Raw genomic sequence first — 21,879 nt, 5'->3', positions numbered from 1 at the left:
CAAAAATTAATTAGATAGGAAGAAATTTTAATTAATTTGGTGGGTGTTAAGTATGATGAAGAGTTTTAATCAATTTATTATAATGTTTAATTAAAAAAATGAATTAAATAGGAAAAAGTGTTAATAAAAATGGTGGGTGCATGTTAAGTAATATGAAAAGTTTTAATTTATTAACATGTTTTATTACCAAAATTTCAATTAAAGTGTCAATTTTAATTATAAATTATGACATTTATTAACATGTTTTTATTACAAAAATTCAATTAAAATGTCAATATTGATTATAAATTATGAAGTTTTAATGTAAATTTGTAAGGGTTACATTAACTAAATTAATTTATAGAAAAAATGAATTAAATCTATAAAATAAGACAATTATGTGGCAATGAGTTTTGATGCTCACATTTACGTGGCATTTACGTGGCATTTTTGGATTCTACGTGGCGTTTATTAGTCATTTTAAGGTAGCCTTTTAATTATATTTTATAGATTAGATACAAGTATCTTCTATCGTCTTTCAAGTTTAGATCACAATTTTAACTAATGGTTTCGATGTACTTTTTTTTGTATTTTTAGTTTTCATTTGTTTGATGTATTTCGTAATTAAATTTTTATTTTAGTAACAATAGAATTTTTTTTTAGTAACAATAGAATACTTTAAATACGTTCCCATATCAGAATAGAACACCAAGTATAAGCAATTTATATACTCCTATTATAAAGTTATTGCCTCCCAAGTAAACTACTTGGCCCGTCTTAAGCTGACGACGGTCGACGGATATATTAGTCAAATGTAAAAGAATTGGAATTCAACTCAATCTCTAGGCAAGTTAATATTGTTTTTGAAAGTACGGATCATGTAGTTAGCTCAAATAGTTTTGGGTAGAGTTTTGCTCATATTTTATCCTTCTACAATTATGATAATTTTAAGGATATGCCAGATTATCATTAACATAAGGCTAATACTTTGTGACAAGCCTCGATTATATATATACCCCCATGTATACTTCTTAATTTTTATTTAATTAATTACTCTACTCCTTTTTGAGTTACAGAAAGAACAACCTAGATGATATGTACATAAGAATTAGAATACTTGGCTAATTTGTATTGGATAAAGGTAAATATATCATCGTATTATGGAACAATTTTACTTTTGTACATAATTTTCGAGTCATTTTAAATTCTTCAACTTTTATGAATTACCTAGATGATATTTAATTTTTTTTTTTAAATTGAACGATAATGGACTAAAATTGATTTTCTATTATCAAAATTCCTAAATATAAATGAGTTTAATAGATAAAGATTGCATTTTTTAAAACTTATATCATACGTTTTTACGTGAAATATGAGCCTATGAGCTTAATTAGTTAATTAACATCGTCCAACAGAATCTTTATGGACCGAGTCCGTCATACGCAAGTAACACAACTATACAAGCAAGGCCTATATCTATTGGTATCGTACAAAGACATATTTGGTTCCAATAGGTAAAGACAAATATGATACGTATATACAAATACACAAATTCCACGAAGAATAAGGTGATATGCTTGCTCGGATACCCACCTTCATTAATTTTCGGCGTTCTACAAATAACTTTCACAAGATTAATATGCTCAAAACACAAATGAATGACTAAAAGTTTATTATTTAGATTGCAAATAGAGAGGTGTTGTATCACATCGATCCATATATAGCAAATTGTGAGTGTGTTTGTAGCTCTCTCAAATTCTAATATATTTAGGTTGCACCTTGGTATTAAGAAACTCGGTAACACTTAAACTCATCAAAATATATTACATATATCACTTTATTTTAATTTTAACATAAAAGACATATATAAGGAGTGAGACTTGATCTAACTTGTAAAACTAAAATCTAGTATATACATAAAAGAGAGTTTTTTCGAGCGATTCTAGGCTGTCCACATCATCACAAATTAATTTAGGAAAGTTTTATAAATAATATTTTTGATGTAAAAAATAAAGTGGTAAATCTTTTAATTACTATAATAATATATATTTCCTATTTTATAGTCAAGCGATGTTTCTAATTTTTATATAAAAACTTTTACATTTTATTTGGCAAAATAATGTCGGTAAAAAAATTATGAAAATAATATAATTAGATTCGTGGTAAGAAATGCTATCATTATAGTATAGATTTCATATAATTTGCACATATTAAAGATGGTGTACTTCTTAATATGTTATATGTCCCACATTGAAAAACAATGTTAGTGTGGTGATTATAATACGTATAAATTATAAAATTGTCCCACATCGAAAGATTAACATAAGGTGGATGATCCTATGATTATAAATAGGAGTTATCATTGGAACCTATATATCAACCAAAAACCTTTTGAGTCTCTTAAGTATTGTTTTGGAAAGCTCTTAAGAGTTTATATCATTATCTTCACAGTATGATATATATATTTCCTATATTATGTATTATATTCAAGTGATGTTTATAATATTTATATAAAAACTTATACATCTCATTTGCAAAAAAGTATTATAAAAAAAATTATGAAAATTATATTATAATAGATTATTGGTAAAAGAAATGCTAGCATTAGAATACAGTATCATATTATTTACATATATTTTTCATTATGATAAAAAATTAAAAACAAACGTACGAATATTAATAAATAGTACTCCCTTCATTCAAGACCAAATACAACATTTTCATTTACAAACTTGCCAAGACACAAATTACAACGTAAATATCTTTAAGTTTACATTATAAAAAATTTAAAAATTTGATATTCTCATTGTACTTTATAGGTGAATCAAATAAGATCTCACATGACCATATTTTGTCTTACATATTGCAAAGAATCGTAAAGATTCTATTCGTTCATGAATAGTGTAAAAAAAGGAATGTTGTATTTGGTCTTGAATCGAGGGAGTATAGTATTTGCTCATTATTATTAACTCGGGTTAGATGTCGAATTATGTGAGAAAAATATGGTGTATTTCTAAGTATGTTATTTGTCCCACATTGAAAAATATGTTGGTGTGGTTAATATATTACGTATTAATAATAGAATTGACCCACATCAAAAGTTTAGCATAAGGTGGGGTGATCATATGATTATAAACAGAAGACATCCTTAGAACCTAAATATCAACCCAAAACCTTTTGAGTCTCTTAAGCATTGTCTTGGATAGCTCTTAAGAGTTTCTATCATTATCTCCACTGTATGATATATATATTTTTTATATTATGTCCAAGTGATGTTAATAATTTGTATATAAAAACTTATACATCTCATTTAGCAAAAAAGTAACATCAATTTTTTTTGGAAAAATTATATAATTAGATTCGTGGTAAATAAATGCTAGCATTAAAATATAGTATCATATTATTGCACATATTTTAATTATGATAAGAAGTTAAAAAAAATGTACTATACGAATATTAATAAATAGTATAGTATTTGCTTATTATTATTAAACTGGGTTAGATGTTGAATTAGGTGCGAAAAAAATGGTGTATTTCTAAGTATATTGTTTGTCCCACATTGAAAAATAATATAGGTGTGGTAAATATACTACATATAAATAGTTGAATTGTCCCACATCAGAAAATCATCATAAGGTGGGGTGATCCTAAAAATTAATTTAGGAAAGTATCATAAATAATATTTTTTGATGTAAAAAATAAAGTGAATAATCTTTTAATTATTATAATATATATTTTCTATATTATATTCAATTGATGTTTCTAATATTTATATAAAAACTTTTACATCTCATTTGGCAAAAAAATATCATTAAGAAAATTATGAAAATGACATAATTTGATTCGTGGTAAAAATGTTATCATTAGCGTATATATTTCATATAATTTGTACATATATAAAATTGTGTACTTCTTAGTATGTTACATGTCTCACATTGAAAAATAATGTAGGATTATATAAAAATAATAGAATTGTCCCACATCGAAAGATTAACATAAGATGTGGTGGTCTTATGATTATAAATATGGGGCATCCTTTGAACTTAGGTATCAACCCAACATTTTTTGCGTCTTTAAATAAGATGTTTTGACTTTTGATTATATTTTTTGGGTGAATCACTTTTGATTATATCTAAATAAATGATTATTAGACATAAGATGTAAATATTAAAACCTTATAACCATTTTTTTGTTACTAAGTTAATTATCCCGTTGCAACGCACGGGCATCCAAACTAGTTGTATCAATACTATATATTAAATCCAGAAACCAAGGGACTTCAATGTAATTAAAGAAAGTTATACAAATTAATTATACTATATAGTTTTAAATCACTAGCACCGTGTGATGGGCCTGATTAAGGGATCTCAATGCAAATATTATATAGTTTGGGTTAAAATTAAATTATATAGAACTTTGGTAATTTTCCTAAACATTTGTAAGAGACTAAAACATGGTCAATTTACTTAAAATAAAATAATTAATTAAGATGGTCAATTTCCTTAAAATAAAATAATTAATTAATATGGTCAATTTCAAGGAGACTAAAACAAAGAAGATGCTTGGTAATTTTCCAAAATATTTATAGAAAACTAGAAGATGGTCAATTTCCTTAAAATAAAATAATTAATTAGTATAAACATGCAAACTTACGGTATTAATTATTATCATCATAAAGTTGTATATTAAATTTAAAATCTATACAATTATATTAAACTTTATAGTTTATTAGATGTATAGAGATGTTAATTATTTAACATACAAAAATATAATATAAGTAGGTTATAAATAATTCAAGTTAGATTCCATAATATATAATATTACATAATTCTTTCGATTTGATTTAATATATATATATATATATGTAATATATTTGTATAAATATATAATCCTCTTAAAATTGCATGCCTAAGTAGTAAAACTAATTTCGTCAGTAAAGAAAAGAATTGTTGTAACATTGGATATAGTTGTGTGATAGTAATCACTCATTTGAATAGTAGAAGTAACAATATTATTAGCGAGATTAGTGAAAGTGGTAGAAACAACAATGGGAGTAGTGAAATAATCAATATTAATGCGACAATAGTGAAAGTAACAATAATTACGGCGGGAGTAGTGAAAATAATGTGAAATTATCAATATTAATGCGGCAGTAGTGACAGTAACAATAATTACGGCGGGAGTAGGAAAAGTAACAATGATTACGGGCAAGTAGTGAAATGTTATTACTACTATTGTTTCATTAATAAGAGTAAAATATTAATAGCGGGAGTAGTGAATTTGTTTCAAAATTTATTTCATCGTAATTTTATGATATGTCATAGAAAAATATATTAATGATAAATTTATGGCTTACGCAACTTTAAGTAATTTTATTTAATGAAAAAAAATAATAGTAAGTAGAGGTAGCCCGGGCGAAGCCGGGCACCAATACTAGTAATACGTAAAAGTTGGACTCTAACCTATGAGTGTAGCAATTACAAAAATCATAGTATAGAAACCTACTTTAATAAGGTATCTAGGGTAAGATTAGGAAACACAATATGATAAATATGATCATATTGTGTGAGTATAAAATAAGAGATACAAGTCAGTATATTCTAGATCTAGGGTTAAACTTAAGGTATGAGTTAATACTATAAATACGGTCTTATGTATTCATATCATGACACAAGTTTATCAATAATACAAAGTACGTTTATGAAATACTATCCCCTTATAAATTCTGTCATACTTTTAAATTTTTTTCTGCCTAATTAATAAATGGCCCTTTGCGAAAATTATTATACCATAAAAACGATATTCATATGGTGTGAAAGGTACTAAACAATCTTTTTATACTACGGAGTAATGGTTTTGTAACTTGAACATGAATATCAATTATTAATGACTTGACCCTCTAAATTAACTAAAACTTAACACCTAAATAGTTACTGCCCCCATACCGACTTCCATTCTAGGAGCCACGTGAGGGAAATGTGGAGCGATACATCCGGCTGGAAATGGGACGTATTCGCGAATTATCTCCCTCAAATCGAATTAAAAAAATTAGCCTTTGGAATATTAGTATTTTAATCAAAAGGTATATATAATTCCAGCAAACAAGAGGGGTTAACTCTTAAAAACTAAGAACATACTTTTTTAATAACCTCACTCACACCAGAACACTAAATAGTTTTCGTGCAACGCACAGGTATGAAATCTAGTTAACATTAATTAACCAAAAAATTCAAATGTGGAACTGCCAACTTTTCCCATGATATACTCCTAACAATTTTTTTGTTTTAAATAAAGAAGCGGGACTAACCCAAAATAAAAAACGAGTATATGACAAAAAAAGAAAAGAAAAAGTAACTAAAAAGCATAAAAAAGAACATATCGGGGTCAAGTCACACCCCCCAACATCTTATTCGAGCCGACGGAATAGTCCCGCTCCCGGCATGTCACCATACTTCTTAACATTCAATTTCTGATCCTGCGTAACACCCCAATCTTGAATCTACCCACCTATCCGCACAACCATTTGCCTCACAATAAATATGGCTGATCTTCACATCTCACATCCCAATTTGAGTCTCGTATGAACCACTTGCAAATTCCGTTCCATAGCAATCATCAGCCCGATTTTGTTGAAAATTTATCATGGAAGTTGCGAAATTTTTTGACACTGCACCTGATCTTAAAGATCGCGTTCTTATTAATGAAAAGTTAAAAGAGTTTGTTAAACGACATTCCCATATGAGAGGCGAAAGCGAAATGTGTGAGCGAAGGATTGTTTGCATTACGTCGGGTGGTACGACTGTTCCGTTAGAACAAAGATGTGTTCGCTACATTGATAACTTCAGTTCAGGTCACAGAGGAGCTGCATCAACTGAGTATTACATTCTTCTATTGTTTTCGATACCTGTATCGTCTGTTCGCCATTATCTACTGATTGCTGATTGCTGATTATAAATGTGTATCCTGCAGGTATTTTCTCAAGGCTGGATATGCAGTTATTTTTCTCCATAGAAGGTACTCCCTCTGTCCCGGTTATTTGTTGTTCTTTTTTATTTTGGGGTCATTTATTGTCCTTTCTATTTTAAGAATAAAGTTGATGAGTAATTTGATCATTCCCATTCAATTTGTTCCGCTTGTCATTTAGTTATTGGCCTCTCCTCTTTCCTTGGTCTTTGTGCCAAAACCAAAGAACAACAATTGACCGGGACGGAGGGAGTAACTGTTATATACATTTCGCTCTTTCGTTGATTCATGATCTAAACCGGTGAATGTTTTAAGTTTTAACCTTTAACTGAATTAGCCACCGTGTTGTGTTATTTGGTTTAGAGGAACCTGTCAGCCATATTGTAGATTTCTTCCAAATGACCCTTTGCTAGAATGTTTCGAATCAATTGATCAGGGCGGCTCTATCATTCGACCAGTCCAATCACAAGCTGACGCGGTCACCAACGCAATCATGGATCACCATACAGTAAGAAGAACCATGCCTTAAATTCGAATTAGCAAAAGTAAGAATAATGCTAGTTAACCAACCTGCAGTCGTTTTTTAATGGTAGGCGATAGAAACAGGATTATTGTTGAAGCTCCAATTTACGACTGTATTTGAGTATCTTCAGGTAAACAAACTTTCTCTCATCAGTCATCATCAATATTTTTTTGTACTGATAACTGATTACTGAACTTATGGTCTGTTTTCAGATTCTACAGATGATTGGGGTTGCACTTACAGAACTCGGCCCTCATGCTATGTTCTATCTTGCTGCCGCTGTCTCAGACTTTTATGTCCCTTGGGAAAGCATGGTAGCCTTCTAATCAACTCGACTTTCGACATTACTTATCAGATTAAGTAGTTGAGAACATGACCTGGTTAATAATATCTTTATGTCTGGAGCTCAATCTGCTAAAACTCGAATATTATACGCCTGTCTACAGTTTTTCGCTGTTTTGCCCTGTCTACTCGAGTAGTCCACTTGTTTCATGATTTAAATTTGCAGGCAGAACATAAGATTCAGTCTGGAGGAGGACCCTTGAATATGCACCTGGTTCAGGTGCCTAAGATGCTGTCTGTGCTGAGAAAAGACTGGGCTCCTCAAGCATTCTGCATCTCTTTTAAGGTCAGTTTCTCCTTATTATAAACCTCAATGATGGTTTATGTTCGCCGATCATGTCAAGAGTTAAGCCATAAAGGCGTGGTTATTGTTGTTATTACTTGGATCAGTATTTTCTTGTCGATTTCCCATGGTAACTTGAGTATTGGTTGCTGTATTCTTCCCAAATGCGAGCAGCTAGAGACAGATGTCGATATTCTGTTGCAGAAGGCTTCTGCAGCACTTGAAAAGTACAATATGCATGCTGTGGTAGCTAATGAACTTGAGACTCGTAAAGAAGAAGTGACTATTGTCACGCCGGATGAAAAAACTTGTATTCGACGTGACAAGGCTGATGCCAGGAGCGATGTAGAGAGTCCACTGGTTAAACTCCTTGTGAAGATGCATACAGCTTACATTCTGAAAAATGTGCAGAGTCAGGGAGCATCCAACTAATGATCATCGACAATTTTGCGGCCACAACACTTAATTTGTTAAGAGATTTTCCTTTCTGTTTTATGGATCAGATAATGCATAATGATTGTAGGAGTGAATTGTGCGAGTGTGCTTGCTACTACTCTTGATACAACTATCGTTATCATGTACAAGATTATGAATTTTCCGTTCAGATAGTAACTAATGAGGCACTGGGGTAATGTTGTTGTATGGTTAGTTACTGATGAAGTTAGTTACTGCTGAAGATCAATTGAACAATATTGTCTCCCATGCGTTCCTTTTATCATTAATAGAAATTTTACTATTGTAAATGATGAACAATATTCGGATGAGCCATCTCTCTGTGTTGTACTTATGTACTAGCCTCGTGCTTCCGAATATTAAAAAAAAATAACCTGCATTCCGCATCAATAAAATATATTGAAACACCTACTGAGAAGTTGATCAATAGCAGAAATTGTAGCTACCGACTACGTGCTCGCTTTCCCGTCATTCAACAATATAAAGTTCCATCTAAGGAGAACCTGAAAACAATACTATAAATGCCGGATGAATAAGCCATATGTGTAGGCCATTCTACGAACCTGAGTGATTGTTTTTTGTCCGAGACAAAAACCACTCCATAATTGTGTTGTAAAGCAGAAAAGGTCCAACATTGGCCATATTTACACTGTACATCAAAGTTCAATGTACTTGGAAGCTATAAATACTGTACTTAACAATGAATCAAATTATTACTCGAACCTAAAGAAGCTGACAGAATGGGTACATTACCATGTACCATAAATCGAGCCGTGATACAAATAAATGAAAGTCCGAAACTCACAAATTGGTGCATCAAACTCAAAATTACAAGGTTAGAGAGATGCAGAAATACAATCGACCAAATATACTGCACAACACTCAGCAGGTGAAGATGTATAGTCATCTCTAAGCTTGATTAGACTTCATCATAAATAGAAGGGTTTGGTGTACACGTCAAATGGCTCGCAAGCAGTCAATTGCGGCTCCTGTATATAAGCACCAAGTGAAAAGATATGATGTTAAACCAATGATGAATGCGAAACTGAAGACTCGGATGACTTCCACAAAAGAATAAATAAAAACAAATAAATAACACTCTTTTTTTATTATAAATGTCTTTACTTTTTTTTATTTTTGACAGCTGTGTACATCGATTTTTGACACCTTAAGGCTAAATATCAAGCATAATCTGACAGATAAGTTAAACCTCCTTGTCCATCGATTATACTCAGGATTGGAAAGGTGAATGTAGCTAGAATAACTTTACCAATCTGGCAATAGTTTCAATGTTTCAATAGTAATATACGATTATGACTCACTATTCTTCGGTTTCCAGAATAAAAAAAACATATAAAGTCAAATGACTTGCTAAACTATCTAAACTTCTTGTACTGTGAAAGTGCAAGTAGCTAAGTGTTCATGCATTTCAGCAATTTCCATTATGGTTTATCCACAAACAGTCTAGGGCTGGGTAAATCCAACTTCCCTTACCCCGCCAGTCTGCCACAGACAGGAGGCATGCTGAATATGCAAATTTACAGAGCAGTACATCTCCATGATCAATATGATTAGTTAATCAGGTCCTTGTGAGATCAAACAACTATAGTATAAGGACTTGGAGCATGGAAGCTCCAACCAAAGTGTCAACTGTTTGTTGGCTAATGGCTACCTAACCGGGCGTAATAAATATCACAAACTTACTGGTTGCAGTGACAAGGTGCGAGGTGAAGGAGTGCCTCAAGGACATGCATATCAGAGTTCATCTTAGTTGCGCCTTGTGCAAAAGGTGCATCTAAGGTGCCCAATGCATTTTGGCTAGTGCCTCTGTGAGCCTTGAGCTAAAGCGCCTGAGTCATTCTTTTTTAAACTAAGAATCACAGAGAAAAGCATAAATCAAAACAGTTTGCAATCGATATATAGTACCTGTTTCAGTCCCCCAGTCGCACTACCTCCATCAACCAACATGGTCAGAAGTGATGTGACAAGCCCACCTCCTCCAAGACCACCTCCACCACCACTACCAGTATTACGAATAGCTGAACGCATGGAAGTTAACATGCTACCATAAGTGCTAGCTTGTCCGCGCTCAATAGCTTGAATAAAACAGAAAGTCATTGCCCCTGTTGACGTGATCTTAGACAGAGCCTGCCCAAAAAAAAAAAAAAAAAAAACATATTTAGATATGTTTTAAAAAGTTGGCCTGAACTTAAAAGTGAAGGGGAATTGAGGATAGATCATACAGCTGTATCAGCTGAAGTTTGGTCATCGTCGCAGCCACTAAAGGAGATGACTTCTCCACCATTGGATCCTTTCCACATGCCTGACCGAGGACGGTGATCCTCCCAAACATACTGCCCACTCCTACATTACAAAATTGAAGATTAAGCAAAATAACATAAAGCGTTCCATAAAAACACGAAAAAAAGCATGCAATGAACCTATAAATATGGAGACAAAGTTCTATCAAACTAACCTGCTCATTCTGCAAAGGAATGGTAAATCTAGTACAGTCCCACTGTGACATGCATCAATTATTGCATGAAGCCTAACCCCACGAGGTAGAGGTCTGACAATAGAAGCATTAATCTCATCATCGACAATCATCCCCTGTGTCTCAAAGTCCAAAGGGCATAAAGTTTCATCATATCCATCAACTTCATCCCCGTTATAATTTCGTTGCCGAGAACCATGACCAGAATAGTGTAAGACCAGAGAATCCCCTGGTTGACAGCCATTAACAAGCCAATATAATGCCATGCGTATGTTGTGCTTGGTGGGGATCTTGTATGGATCAGTTTCTTCTTCTGCATTGTCAAAGAACAAGCATGGCATTTGTAAGTCCAGGATACTTGTTTAAAACTACCAGAACTACAAATTTTATAATCAACTGTCCATTTTAAATCTTTGCCACTTAACGTGGAAATCCACATATTTTAACACTCACGTAAAGTAAACCACAATAACATGTAAGCTACTGCAATCATGGAACAATGTTTTGACTTGTTCACATATGAAAAGACCAAAAAAATTATAAAGTGCTCTCGTCAAATGCCGATGCAGCAAACATCGTACCCATCTCAGCTTCATAGTTCAGATAGCCACTTGTTCTAACTTTACAATTGCAGTGTATAACGTAAAAAGTTCCAAGTTTTAACTTCAATAAAGACAGACTTGAAATATCTGATCCCCTTTATTTTACTTTTGCAGAGCAAAATGAGAATCACAGTTCTAGAACTCATGTCGAAACCATACTGTCGAGAAACTCATGCAAATTGCAATATAACCGATATAGGCATAAAGCACTTACATCATAAGTTGATGGTGAGTGATATAAATCTCAAAATCATGAATATCTATATCAAACCAATCCGTGGGTGTGAAAAAATGGTTTTGAGCTGTAAAATCTTACAAAAGATCATAGCCATCACTCCAACTAAAGTCCACGACACACATAAACTTGGACAAATTAACAAGAGTCCCTGATTCATTACCGAAAGACCCTCACAAACACACACACACACACACACACACACACACACACACACACACACACACGCAAAAACACTATAAACCACCACACTAAAATAGATGGCTCGTCATGTAAAGTGTAAACACTTTCTAGCTGTGAAGAAAATTAAAAATCAATTACACAATTTGGGAGGATATACAGGGTAATGGTGATAAAGAAAACAACAACAAACGTATATTTATGATCACATTATAGTTCTAAACTGTATTACCAGCTTGTTGATCTGTTAGTTGTAAGAATAAAAGCCAGAGCTATTTCTAAGCTGAGAGGGATAGAAGCTTTCCCTTCCAAACCCTTCATGTCACCCATAAATTAGGTAAGCAATGTGGAAACTGGTACCTTACAGATTACATCCCAAAAAATATTATTAGGCCACAACTTAAACCCCACTATAAATTATAGAGTAGTTGTCTGAGCTAAGAAACAGTCCATATAATTTTGGGACTTCAGGCATATGACACGCTGATTCTCCCTACGTTCCCGTCAATTGTTTATGTTTTGTGTGATGAAGCATCAAATGTGGGGAATTCTAGGCCACTTGCATATTCTAACATTAAAATTGAAAGAGAAGAAAAAAAAAAAAAAAAAAAAAAAGCAAACGAAACCTTTGGTGGGGAATGGGGATAGATAAAGTCCAAACCTAGTACACTCCAAGGTAGCCCAAACCAAGAAGTGCAGCTAAATCTAAATAAAGTTTGAAGGGAAAAGACATCGCCTTTGCTTTCCTTTTTAGTCACTCGTCTGAAAAGCATTCAGCTAAAGCTTTAAACTTGCCAACTCCGTAACTGCTTTAAGTGTTGGACAAAATCATTGATGGAATTATCAACATGCATGTCACTCGCTTTCTTAGTAGGATCTCTTATCCTGATCTCTTTTATTAGGATCTCTCTTACTTTGTTCAACCATGCTGTTGGTTTCTTCTGTTTTATACACGAAAGGGGGACCCAAGATCCTGATAAGAGAGCGAGCACGTCGAGGAAAATCTTAATAAGCTTGACTAATATCTCACTGAATCCTGATGATTTATTTAAAGCTAAGGCTTTCCCAATGTTATCATCAAGCCTTTTCTAAAGTCTGAATAACCAACCACCAAATCGAGTATCCTTACCAGAATACTATTATGATCACCTCTCAATGCTTCAAATAACAAGCTAATCACCCCAAATTCATAGAACAAAATGATTGATCATCTCAAACATGTTTCTATTAAATTAAAATTTTGAATGACAGCATCTCAAAATCACCAATAATCATATCTCCAACACTTAATCAAAACAAACCATGACTTTCCATAAACAGTTATTGAGTTATTATCAATCACGTAAAATCATGAACACACCACCAAAATCAAGCATCATCACCATTCACCAAATTACAATTATAATGATCTCTCAATGCTTCAAATAACAAGCTAATCACCTCAAACCTCTTAGAGCAAAATGACGATCACATCAACCATAATTCTATGATATTTAACATTATCAATTATGTAAAATCATCATGGCACCACCAAATCGACCATTTATACCAGCAGTTGTGGAACTAGGGGGCAGTTGAATAGTGGAAATTATAATATTTTTAGTTAAAATCTCCGATTCTTTATCTAGAGTACCTTATTTTGTTAATAATTCGCTCCGTGGAAATTTTGGCTCACCTAACCACAAATGCTACCTACGCTACTTGGGCACTTCATAACAAAAATACGATTATGATCGCGTCTTAATTCTTTAAATAACACACTACTCACCTCAAAACTCTTAAAATAACATGATAATCAGTTAATCACCTCGAACATAGTTGCATAAAATCAAAAATGTGAATGATCGTACCCCAAAATCTAATCAAATTAAACCGCCTTACACGAGATTAACTATTTGTTGACATCTATAAGTCATATTCTAGATAGTTGGGGATTGGGATCTGTTTCATGCAAATACTAATGTATAAAACCGTCTTACACAAAATCAATCGAACAAACAATAAAAATCAAACGAAATTCATACAATGAAAATCGAGAGAGAATAGCATACCAGTGAGCATAAGGATAGATTCAGAAGGAAATTGAAACTTATTGATCAACAAATGACGCATACACTTAGAATCATTAATACACCCTTTAAGCTCATGCCTAGAGAACTTATACGAAATACCAACAATCACCGCCTTTTTACGACCGTGAGGACTAGGCGAGGCGCCAGGCGGCGCGTGGGAGTACGGTGAAGGAGGGGGAGGTGTAGGCGCGTGGGTAGAAGAAGATGGAGGAGCTGCGACGGCGCGTGGATCGGCGAGTTGAGTGACGGCTTGACAAAGAGCGCAGCGGATGGCGCGTGCGCCTGGAGGTAGTTGGAGAGGTGTTCGGCAGTTTGAGCAGTTTACTAGCATCATCATGGTGGCGCGTGGCGTGTCGAATTGATTAATTGAGATGAATTTTGATGCAATTGATGAACCCTAGGAGAGAGAAGGGATGGAATTGGGGGATTGGTGATCGGAAAACGGGGGAATAAGGCTCTGTTCTTTTGGACTTAATTTCGATTCTAATCGATTCGATTGATTGATTCATTCCATTCGATTCGATTCGATTGATTCACTTTCAATTGATTCGATTGATTCGATTCAACTCAATTGATTGATTGATTCGATTCGATTCGAATCGATTCGATTGATTGATTCGATTCGATTCGATTGATTCAACATTACTATTATTATTCTTATTGATATTCTTATTATTATTTTTATATTAATGTGTTTACTATTTTTATTATTATTATATTATTATTTTTATATTTATTATATTACTATTATATTTATTAATAATTAATTTGTATTGTTTATATTATTATATTTATATTTAATACATTTATTATTATTATTATTATCATTATCATTATTATTATTATTATTATTATTATTATATTATATTTATTATTTTATTAATATATTTATTATTATTAATATTATTCATAACATATTTATTATTATTATTATATTTAATATTATTATATTAATAAGTTATTATTTAATATTTATTATTTTATTAATATACTCAATATTAATATTGTTAATCACATATTTATTATTATTATTATTATTATTATTATTATTATTATTATTATTATATTTAATATTATTATGTTAATAAGTTATTATATTAGACCTATTATTATTATTATTATATTATTTATTTTTTAGTTATTATTATTAATATATTATATTATTATTAATAATGTTATCATTATTATAACTAATATATTATTATTATTATTACTTTATTTATTATTATATTAATATTTTATTATTTATATATCTTATTAGATTATTATTATTAGATTATATTAATATATTATTATTAATGAATAATATTATAATAATATTTATTATTATTATTAGTATTATTTTTATTATAATATTTATTATTATTATTATTAATATAATCTTTTTATTATTATTTCGATTGATTGATTGATTCGATTCGATTGAATCGATTCGATTGATTGATTGATTCAGCTCCATTAAGTTGATTGATTCGATTAACATTGATTCGATTGATTGATTCATTGATTGATTCAGACAATTTCAGTCCAAAAGAACAGGGCCTTACATTTTGCCGCGTTAATAATAACACAGTTTTAATTTCACATTTGTCAGATTGTAACAACTTAACAAACCAAGGTCAACGTCTGTTTTTAGTTTGAAAGTGACGCTATAGAGTTGTTGGATGTAGGCTCTGTTTGGCAAAACTACCTCAAAAGGTAGCTGAAACATGAAAAGATAGCTGAAAATTAGGAGCTGATAAGTTAACTGATTATATAAAAATGTGTTTGGCAAACTAGCTGAAAAGGTAGATGATTTTGGTAAAATGATGTAAAAGGATATGAAAATTATTTAATATTATAGAATAAAGGGGTAAAAAATGGAAAATAAGTCCTTTCAGGTACTTGATTTCTCAAATGCTACCTGAGGTAGCATTTCATTTCAGGTACCTTATTTGACCAAATAAGCTACTTACCAAACACTTGCAAAAAAATCAGGTAGCTGAAATTTTGGTCAAATAAGCTACTTTGGTCAAATAAGCTACCTGAAGTGTCGTGTCAAACGGAGCCGTAGGCTTGGATTGACTATGAGCTAAACGCTACATACAACTACGACCTAAAAACTACTTTGGATTTTTCCGGACACGGTTAGGAACTTTTTCGGGTTGAAATAAGAAGTCTATAATAATTGGTGAACTGTCGGGTTGAGTCTGGTCAGACAACCACATCTAAATTAAATTATTTCATTATCGTCTTATCTTTTACAAAGCACGTAATGAAGTAGTGCTGTGTTTTTCAATCCTGCAAGAACAATGAAGAAGTATATGTAAATATTTGCAAATTGCACTCTCTAAAGTAGTCTAACCTTTGTTACACATTAAATGTTGTACTTCGGAATGTGCTTGGTAACGTAATCCCCATTCCTCGTCAAAGCGAATTTTCATCTCAACATACAATACATAAGCACACAACTAATTTTGTTCTAACCCAATTTGTTGTATTCCAAACTACTCCATGTCAAATGGCTGGAGTTTGGCTTGAATAAGGGCAATTAAGCATGAATCAACCCATGGGGCAAAAGGTTAGACGGGAAATCCCTTAACTCGATACATTGAATTTAATGTCGATGGATGCTCAAACGAACTCCTAAATTAGTTGGGGATGGTGGATTATGCCACAACAACAATGAAAATTGGGTTATGGCTTTATTTAAAACCTTGGCTCTGCTACCGCGACTCTAGCCGAGCTTCATGGTTTATGGTTTCGCCTTAAAATGGCTTGAAGATTCAAAGTAAGACAATTCGTTGCTTAGTTAGACTCAAAGGTTATGGCGAACCATGTTAATGGTAATACAAGAGACAACATCACTTATTGATATCTTAGACTCTTATCAAAGATTGCAAGTGCGATTAAAAGCTGATGGTGAAGAGTATGTACTCCATTACGTGTACATGAAAGTAAACTTTGTGTTGATAAGTTGTCAAATTTAGCGCCTGGTTTCCTTTTCGTGACCATGAGTTTTATGTTCCTCCTCATAGGGTTCAGCCTATAATGTTCCATGATGCACAAAAGGAAAAGTCTTACAGAATTTGAACTGAACTGAATTTATGGGACCTAAAATTTTCTGAATTGAATTTGTAGGATTTGAACTAAATATAAAGGTGGACACTTTAAGCCCAAAAGAACAAAGCCGAAATCCGGCTTCGACCTCCCTTTTTCCTCAAATACAAAAATTACTCGTACTTCTTAGCATGAACACTCCTCCTAATCGGCATAGCCATATCAAACACGACACTTATCGAACATGCGTCAAAATGCGTCGGACATCTATAAAGCCGTGTCTAATTCTCTTTTTTTATTTGCGCACGTGTCCATGGTATTTGGAAACATTTTGGACACACATTCAATCGGAATCAAGTTGAATTTAAGGTAAGTGGTGTAAGTTGTTTTAAGGTAGTATTTGGTGGGGAAATAAGTTTAATTGGGGGTAAATGATGTTTTCTAGACGAGTAATGAGATGTCAAAAGAGATTGAGGGGTCGTTTAGTTCACTACTTAGGAATGGAATGGATTGGAATGAGAAACCATAAGAGTATGAGGTTCCAATTTCATACCTTCTAAAACTTGTTTGGTTCATTAGAAAAATAAACATGAAGGAATGAAGTTTGAAACTTTGAATCCATGGGAAGGAGGTGGGTATGGGATTTCAAGGGGTTGGGGTGGAATGAGAATCCATCGGGATTCTAACTCCATTCCAAAACACCTCAACCAAACACTAGAATGATTAGAATCCATTCCATTTCATTCCAAACCTCCCAACCAAACACCCCCTGAATATAAGTTGGGTTTTGGTTTTGTAAATGAGAATTGAATTAAATAATCAATATCAAATTTTAGCTCTACTTATTTAAATTTAATATCAAATTATTTTTCAAAAATAAAATCGTACATATATAACTATAATATATATATTTTATTAAATTTAAATAAAGTGTCCCGTATCCTAAATTTTATGAAACTAGTATTGGTGCCCGGCTTCGCCCGGGCTACCTCTACCTACCATTAAATTTTTTTTTCATTAAATTAAAGTGTTTAAAGTTGCATAACCCATAAATTTATCATTAATATATTTTTCTATGACATATCCTAAAATTACAATGAAATAAATTTTGAGACAAATTCACTACTTCCGCTATTAATATTTCACTCTTATTAATGACGCATAGTAATACTCCGTAACATTTTACTACTTGGCCGTAATCATTGGTTACTTTCACTACTCCCACCGTAATTATTGTTACTGTCACTACTGTTGCATTAACATTGATAATTTCACTACTCCCGCCGTAATTATTGTTACTTTCACTATTGCCGCATTAATATTGATTATTTCACTACTCCTGTTGTTGTTTCTACCCCTCTCACTAATCTCCTTGATAATATTGTTAATTTTACTATTCAAATGAATGATTACTATCATATAACTATATCCAATAATGTTACTACAATTCTTTTATTTACTGACGAAATTACTTTTATTACTTAGACATGCAATTTTAAGAGGGTTATATATTTATATAAATATATTGCATATATGCATTAAATCAAATTGAAAGAATTATGCAATATTATATATTATGGAATCTAACTTGAATTATTTATAACCTACTTATTATATTTTTTAATGTTAAATAATTTAAATATATATATATAAATCTAATAAACTATAAAGTTTAATAAAATTTCATAGATTTTAAATTTAATATATAATTTTATGATGATAATAATTAATACCATAAATGTGCATGTTTATGCTACTTAATTATTTTATTTTAAGGAAATTGGCCATATTTTAGTCTTCAATAAATATTTAGGAAAATTACCAAACATCTTCTTTCCTTTAGTCTCCTTGAAATTGACCATCTTAATTAATTATTTTATTTTAAGGAAATTGTCCATCTTAATTAATTATTTTATTTTATGGAAATTAACCATGTTTAGGAAAATTATCAAGCTTTTATATAATTTAATTTTAACCCAAACTATATAATATTTGCATTGAGATCCCTCAATCGGGTCCATCACATGGTGCTAGTGATTTAAAACTATATAGTATAATTAATTTGTATAAATTTCTTTAATTACATTGAACTCCCTTGGTTTCTGGAATTAATATATAGTATTGATATTGATTGATTGATGCCGTGTCACGTCTCCGTTTCAGTGCTACCTAGCTTCATAACTACCGTTGGGCCAATTACGAGAGTAGCCAGTCGAAATAACCAACCACATATGCAAGTCCTACTAAAATGAAAGGCCCAACAAAACAAAAACCTAAATGACATAAAGCAAGGTCCGTATAAAACCCTAATCCAATCCCAATCACTACAATCTCCATTACAATTCCTAGGGTTCTTCCTTACGCCGTCGTCACATTTCGAAATGGTACTTCTCTCAATCCTCTTTCCTCTTTCAATTCATCGGCATTTGTTGTTGATTCACTGTATAATCTTAGCTTGATATTCGATTGTTCGAATTTTATTTGTTAAATGATTGATTTACGATTTGTTAGCTACTTTTTGATCTGATTTTTAGGCATTGTTTGGATTTTTTAGTTCATTATTGATTCATTGAATATGAAGTAATTACGGTGTTTATTCATGATTTATTTTGTGTTAGATTTACGCGTTAGATTGTAAAAAGTTTACCGATTTCTGAGTTGTTGATTGCTAAATGTGTTTGATGTAGTTGCTATTTTGGTTTATTAAGTTTATTTTTGCGTAAATCGGTTGATGCGTTTGATAAAAAGGATTTGAGGTACAAGGTTTTTCGTGTGGAAATTTGATTAGTTAAGTTAGGAATGTGATAAGTGATGATTGTCAATTTACGAAGATTAGTTTGAAAAGGCGATCCTCGGCTTTGCCTCGTGCAAGCCTTGGTGGTACACTGGAAAATGTGATTTGGCTTAAAAATGAGGTTTTGGTATTGGTTGTTCACTTCTCCAAGTGCCAGACTCTACTATTTTTATGAAAAAATATGCGTGTTTTGGCTTAAAAATCAGGTGTGTGAGCGTCAGACCCCCGATATCCCAGTGTTGAGTATTGGACAGGGGTACACGAGGACGTAATAAGAGTGACAGTAACATAGCCCTGTGCTTATAAGAAAGCATTGAGGGTTTCATTCTATTTTATAGGCAGTGAAAGAGCTATCCTGATGAATAATTGACAACTTAGATGTAGAAGTTCAAGTAGAACAAATGATCCCATCAATGTTTGCAAAGTTAGAAATGAAATCGAGCTCAATGTTTTGGTTGATCATTCAAGCACTAATTGTTGACTTGTTTATGGCTACATGTTACTTCTAGCAAATTTTCTGTGAAGCAAGTCCCTTTCTTACCTGCTGTTGTAATTAATTTGCTTTTAAATGATGCTTGCAGGCCAAGAGAACCAAGAAGGTTGGTATCGTCGGGAAATATGGTGAGTTCTCGTGCTGCCTTTGTTGTTGTCTAATTGTCTACAGATAGACTATGGTGTAATGCTTGTTTATATTCTGCTGAGGACTTGGTGTTCAGAATCTCTCTTTAAGATTCTCCTTCTGATTGGTTTAGTGTTCATTTTTTTTATTAGGGATATTGTAGAAATACTAACTAATAAACTGTCTAGGTACCCGTTATGGTGCCAGTCTTCGTAAGCAGATTAAGAAGATGGAGGTGTCGCAGCACAGCAAGTACTTCTGCGAGTTCTGTGGCAAGGTAATAGTCCCATATATTTGGCACCCCTCATTTTCATTTGGTGAGATCAAACATATGTTTTAAAAGAGTGAGACCCACGTTCAGATTGTTGTGTTTTTGTATGCGGTTTCTTACGCAAGATATAAATGCTTGAAGTTGATTTGAATGTCTCACAAAAAGAAGTTAAATGTAGCAACTTCAAGTGAATAGAAAGTATATGATCTAATTGCATAAAAACTTTAATGTTGCAGTATGCCGTGAAGAGAAAGGCAGTCGGAATCTGGGGATGCAAGGATTGTGGAAAGGTCAAGGCCGGTGGTGCTTACACATTGAAGTAATACCTTTTTCCTTGTCTAATCTATTTTCTGCTTATTTGACTTCAGTGATTCGAACTTTCTATTTACAAGTTACAACTGGCTGCTTATTACCTTCTTTTTACTTTCATTTACAGCACCGCCAGTGCAGTCACAGTCAGGAGTACAATCAGGCGTTTGAGGGAGCAGACCGAGAGTTAAACATCTGCCTGCTTATCTTTTTCAAGAAAGTAGAAATTTTTGTACTGTGGTTAATTACAGTTGTAACCTTATCAGACCTTTGAAAGGATGCTTGTTCTTAGAAGTTTTAATCGTTTGACTTGTTTGGATTTATATCTCCGTCTCTTTTACATCGCCTCAGCTTCTGTTTTACCAAATCGTATGTGCTAGACTTCAATCCAGTCGTTAAACACTGCCATGTACTCCGTAAGTCTAGTTATTTTGCAGTTGATGGGTGATTGTCGATGGTCACACACTCCTACTCGTAGGGATGTATGTCTCCATGTCCATGTGGAGGAAATATATCTCGACAATTAAATTTTGCCTGATTAGCTGCGATCACCCTTGCTAGTTCTATCATCTTTACAAGGCAAATTATGATCCTCTAAATGATTAAAGTTTCGAAGACTGCTTTCTTTCTTCAACTCTTCTCCTCTTCCATCGTTCTTTTGTCTCCCATTCTCCCCTGTTTTTTGGTATCTTCAAACCCGTTGTTTTATGCTAATTAACCT

At 32.3% G+C, this 21,879-nt stretch overlaps 3 protein-coding genes across 3 annotated transcripts; 2 read left to right on the top strand and 1 right to left on the bottom strand.

Annotated features, from left to right (window-relative positions):
• The first annotated feature begins 6,342 nt into the window (after nt 1-6,342).
• On the top strand, nt 6,343-8,738 carry LOC141596540 (phosphopantothenate--cysteine ligase 2-like). The gene is made up of 7 exons (XM_074416740.1): nt 6,343-6,854; nt 6,949-6,993; nt 7,306-7,450; nt 7,536-7,595; nt 7,678-7,779; nt 7,974-8,093; nt 8,265-8,738. Exons 1-7 carry the CDS (start codon nt 6,622-6,624, stop codon nt 8,520-8,522), a joined length of 963 nt encoding a protein of 320 aa, XP_074272841.1. The 5' UTR covers nt 6,343-6,621; the 3' UTR covers nt 8,523-8,738.
• A 422-nt stretch (nt 8,739-9,160) lies between these two features.
• On the bottom strand, nt 9,161-15,728 carry LOC141596538 (metacaspase-1). Its single transcript, XM_074416739.1, has 6 exons — nt 15,674-15,728; nt 14,106-14,583; nt 11,020-11,350; nt 10,787-10,907; nt 10,470-10,691; nt 9,161-9,532 (listed from the first exon to the last, which is right to left on the bottom strand). The coding sequence occupies exons 2-6, from the start codon at nt 14,461-14,463 to the stop codon at nt 9,473-9,475; spliced, it is 1,092 nt and encodes a 363-aa protein (XP_074272840.1). The 5' UTR covers nt 14,464-14,583; nt 15,674-15,728; the 3' UTR covers nt 9,161-9,472.
• A 3,715-nt stretch (nt 15,729-19,443) lies between these two features.
• Nucleotides 19,444-21,481, top strand: LOC141596537 (large ribosomal subunit protein eL43). Its single transcript, XM_074416738.1, has 5 exons — nt 19,444-19,549; nt 20,541-20,580; nt 20,767-20,855; nt 21,086-21,168; nt 21,286-21,481. The coding sequence occupies exons 1-5, from the start codon at nt 19,547-19,549 to the stop codon at nt 21,347-21,349; spliced, it is 279 nt and encodes a 92-aa protein (XP_074272839.1). The 5' UTR covers nt 19,444-19,546; the 3' UTR covers nt 21,350-21,481.
• The last annotated feature ends 398 nt before the right edge of the window (nt 21,482-21,879 follow it).

The sequence above is a fragment of the Silene latifolia genome, chromosome 8 (assembly GCF_048544455.1).
Source record: "Silene latifolia isolate original U9 population chromosome 8, ASM4854445v1, whole genome shotgun sequence".
Taxonomy (NCBI): Eukaryota; Viridiplantae; Streptophyta; class Magnoliopsida; order Caryophyllales; family Caryophyllaceae; genus Silene; species Silene latifolia.
The sequence above is the reverse complement of the archived record's forward strand: the minus strand, read 5'-3'. Positions and strand labels throughout refer to the sequence as shown.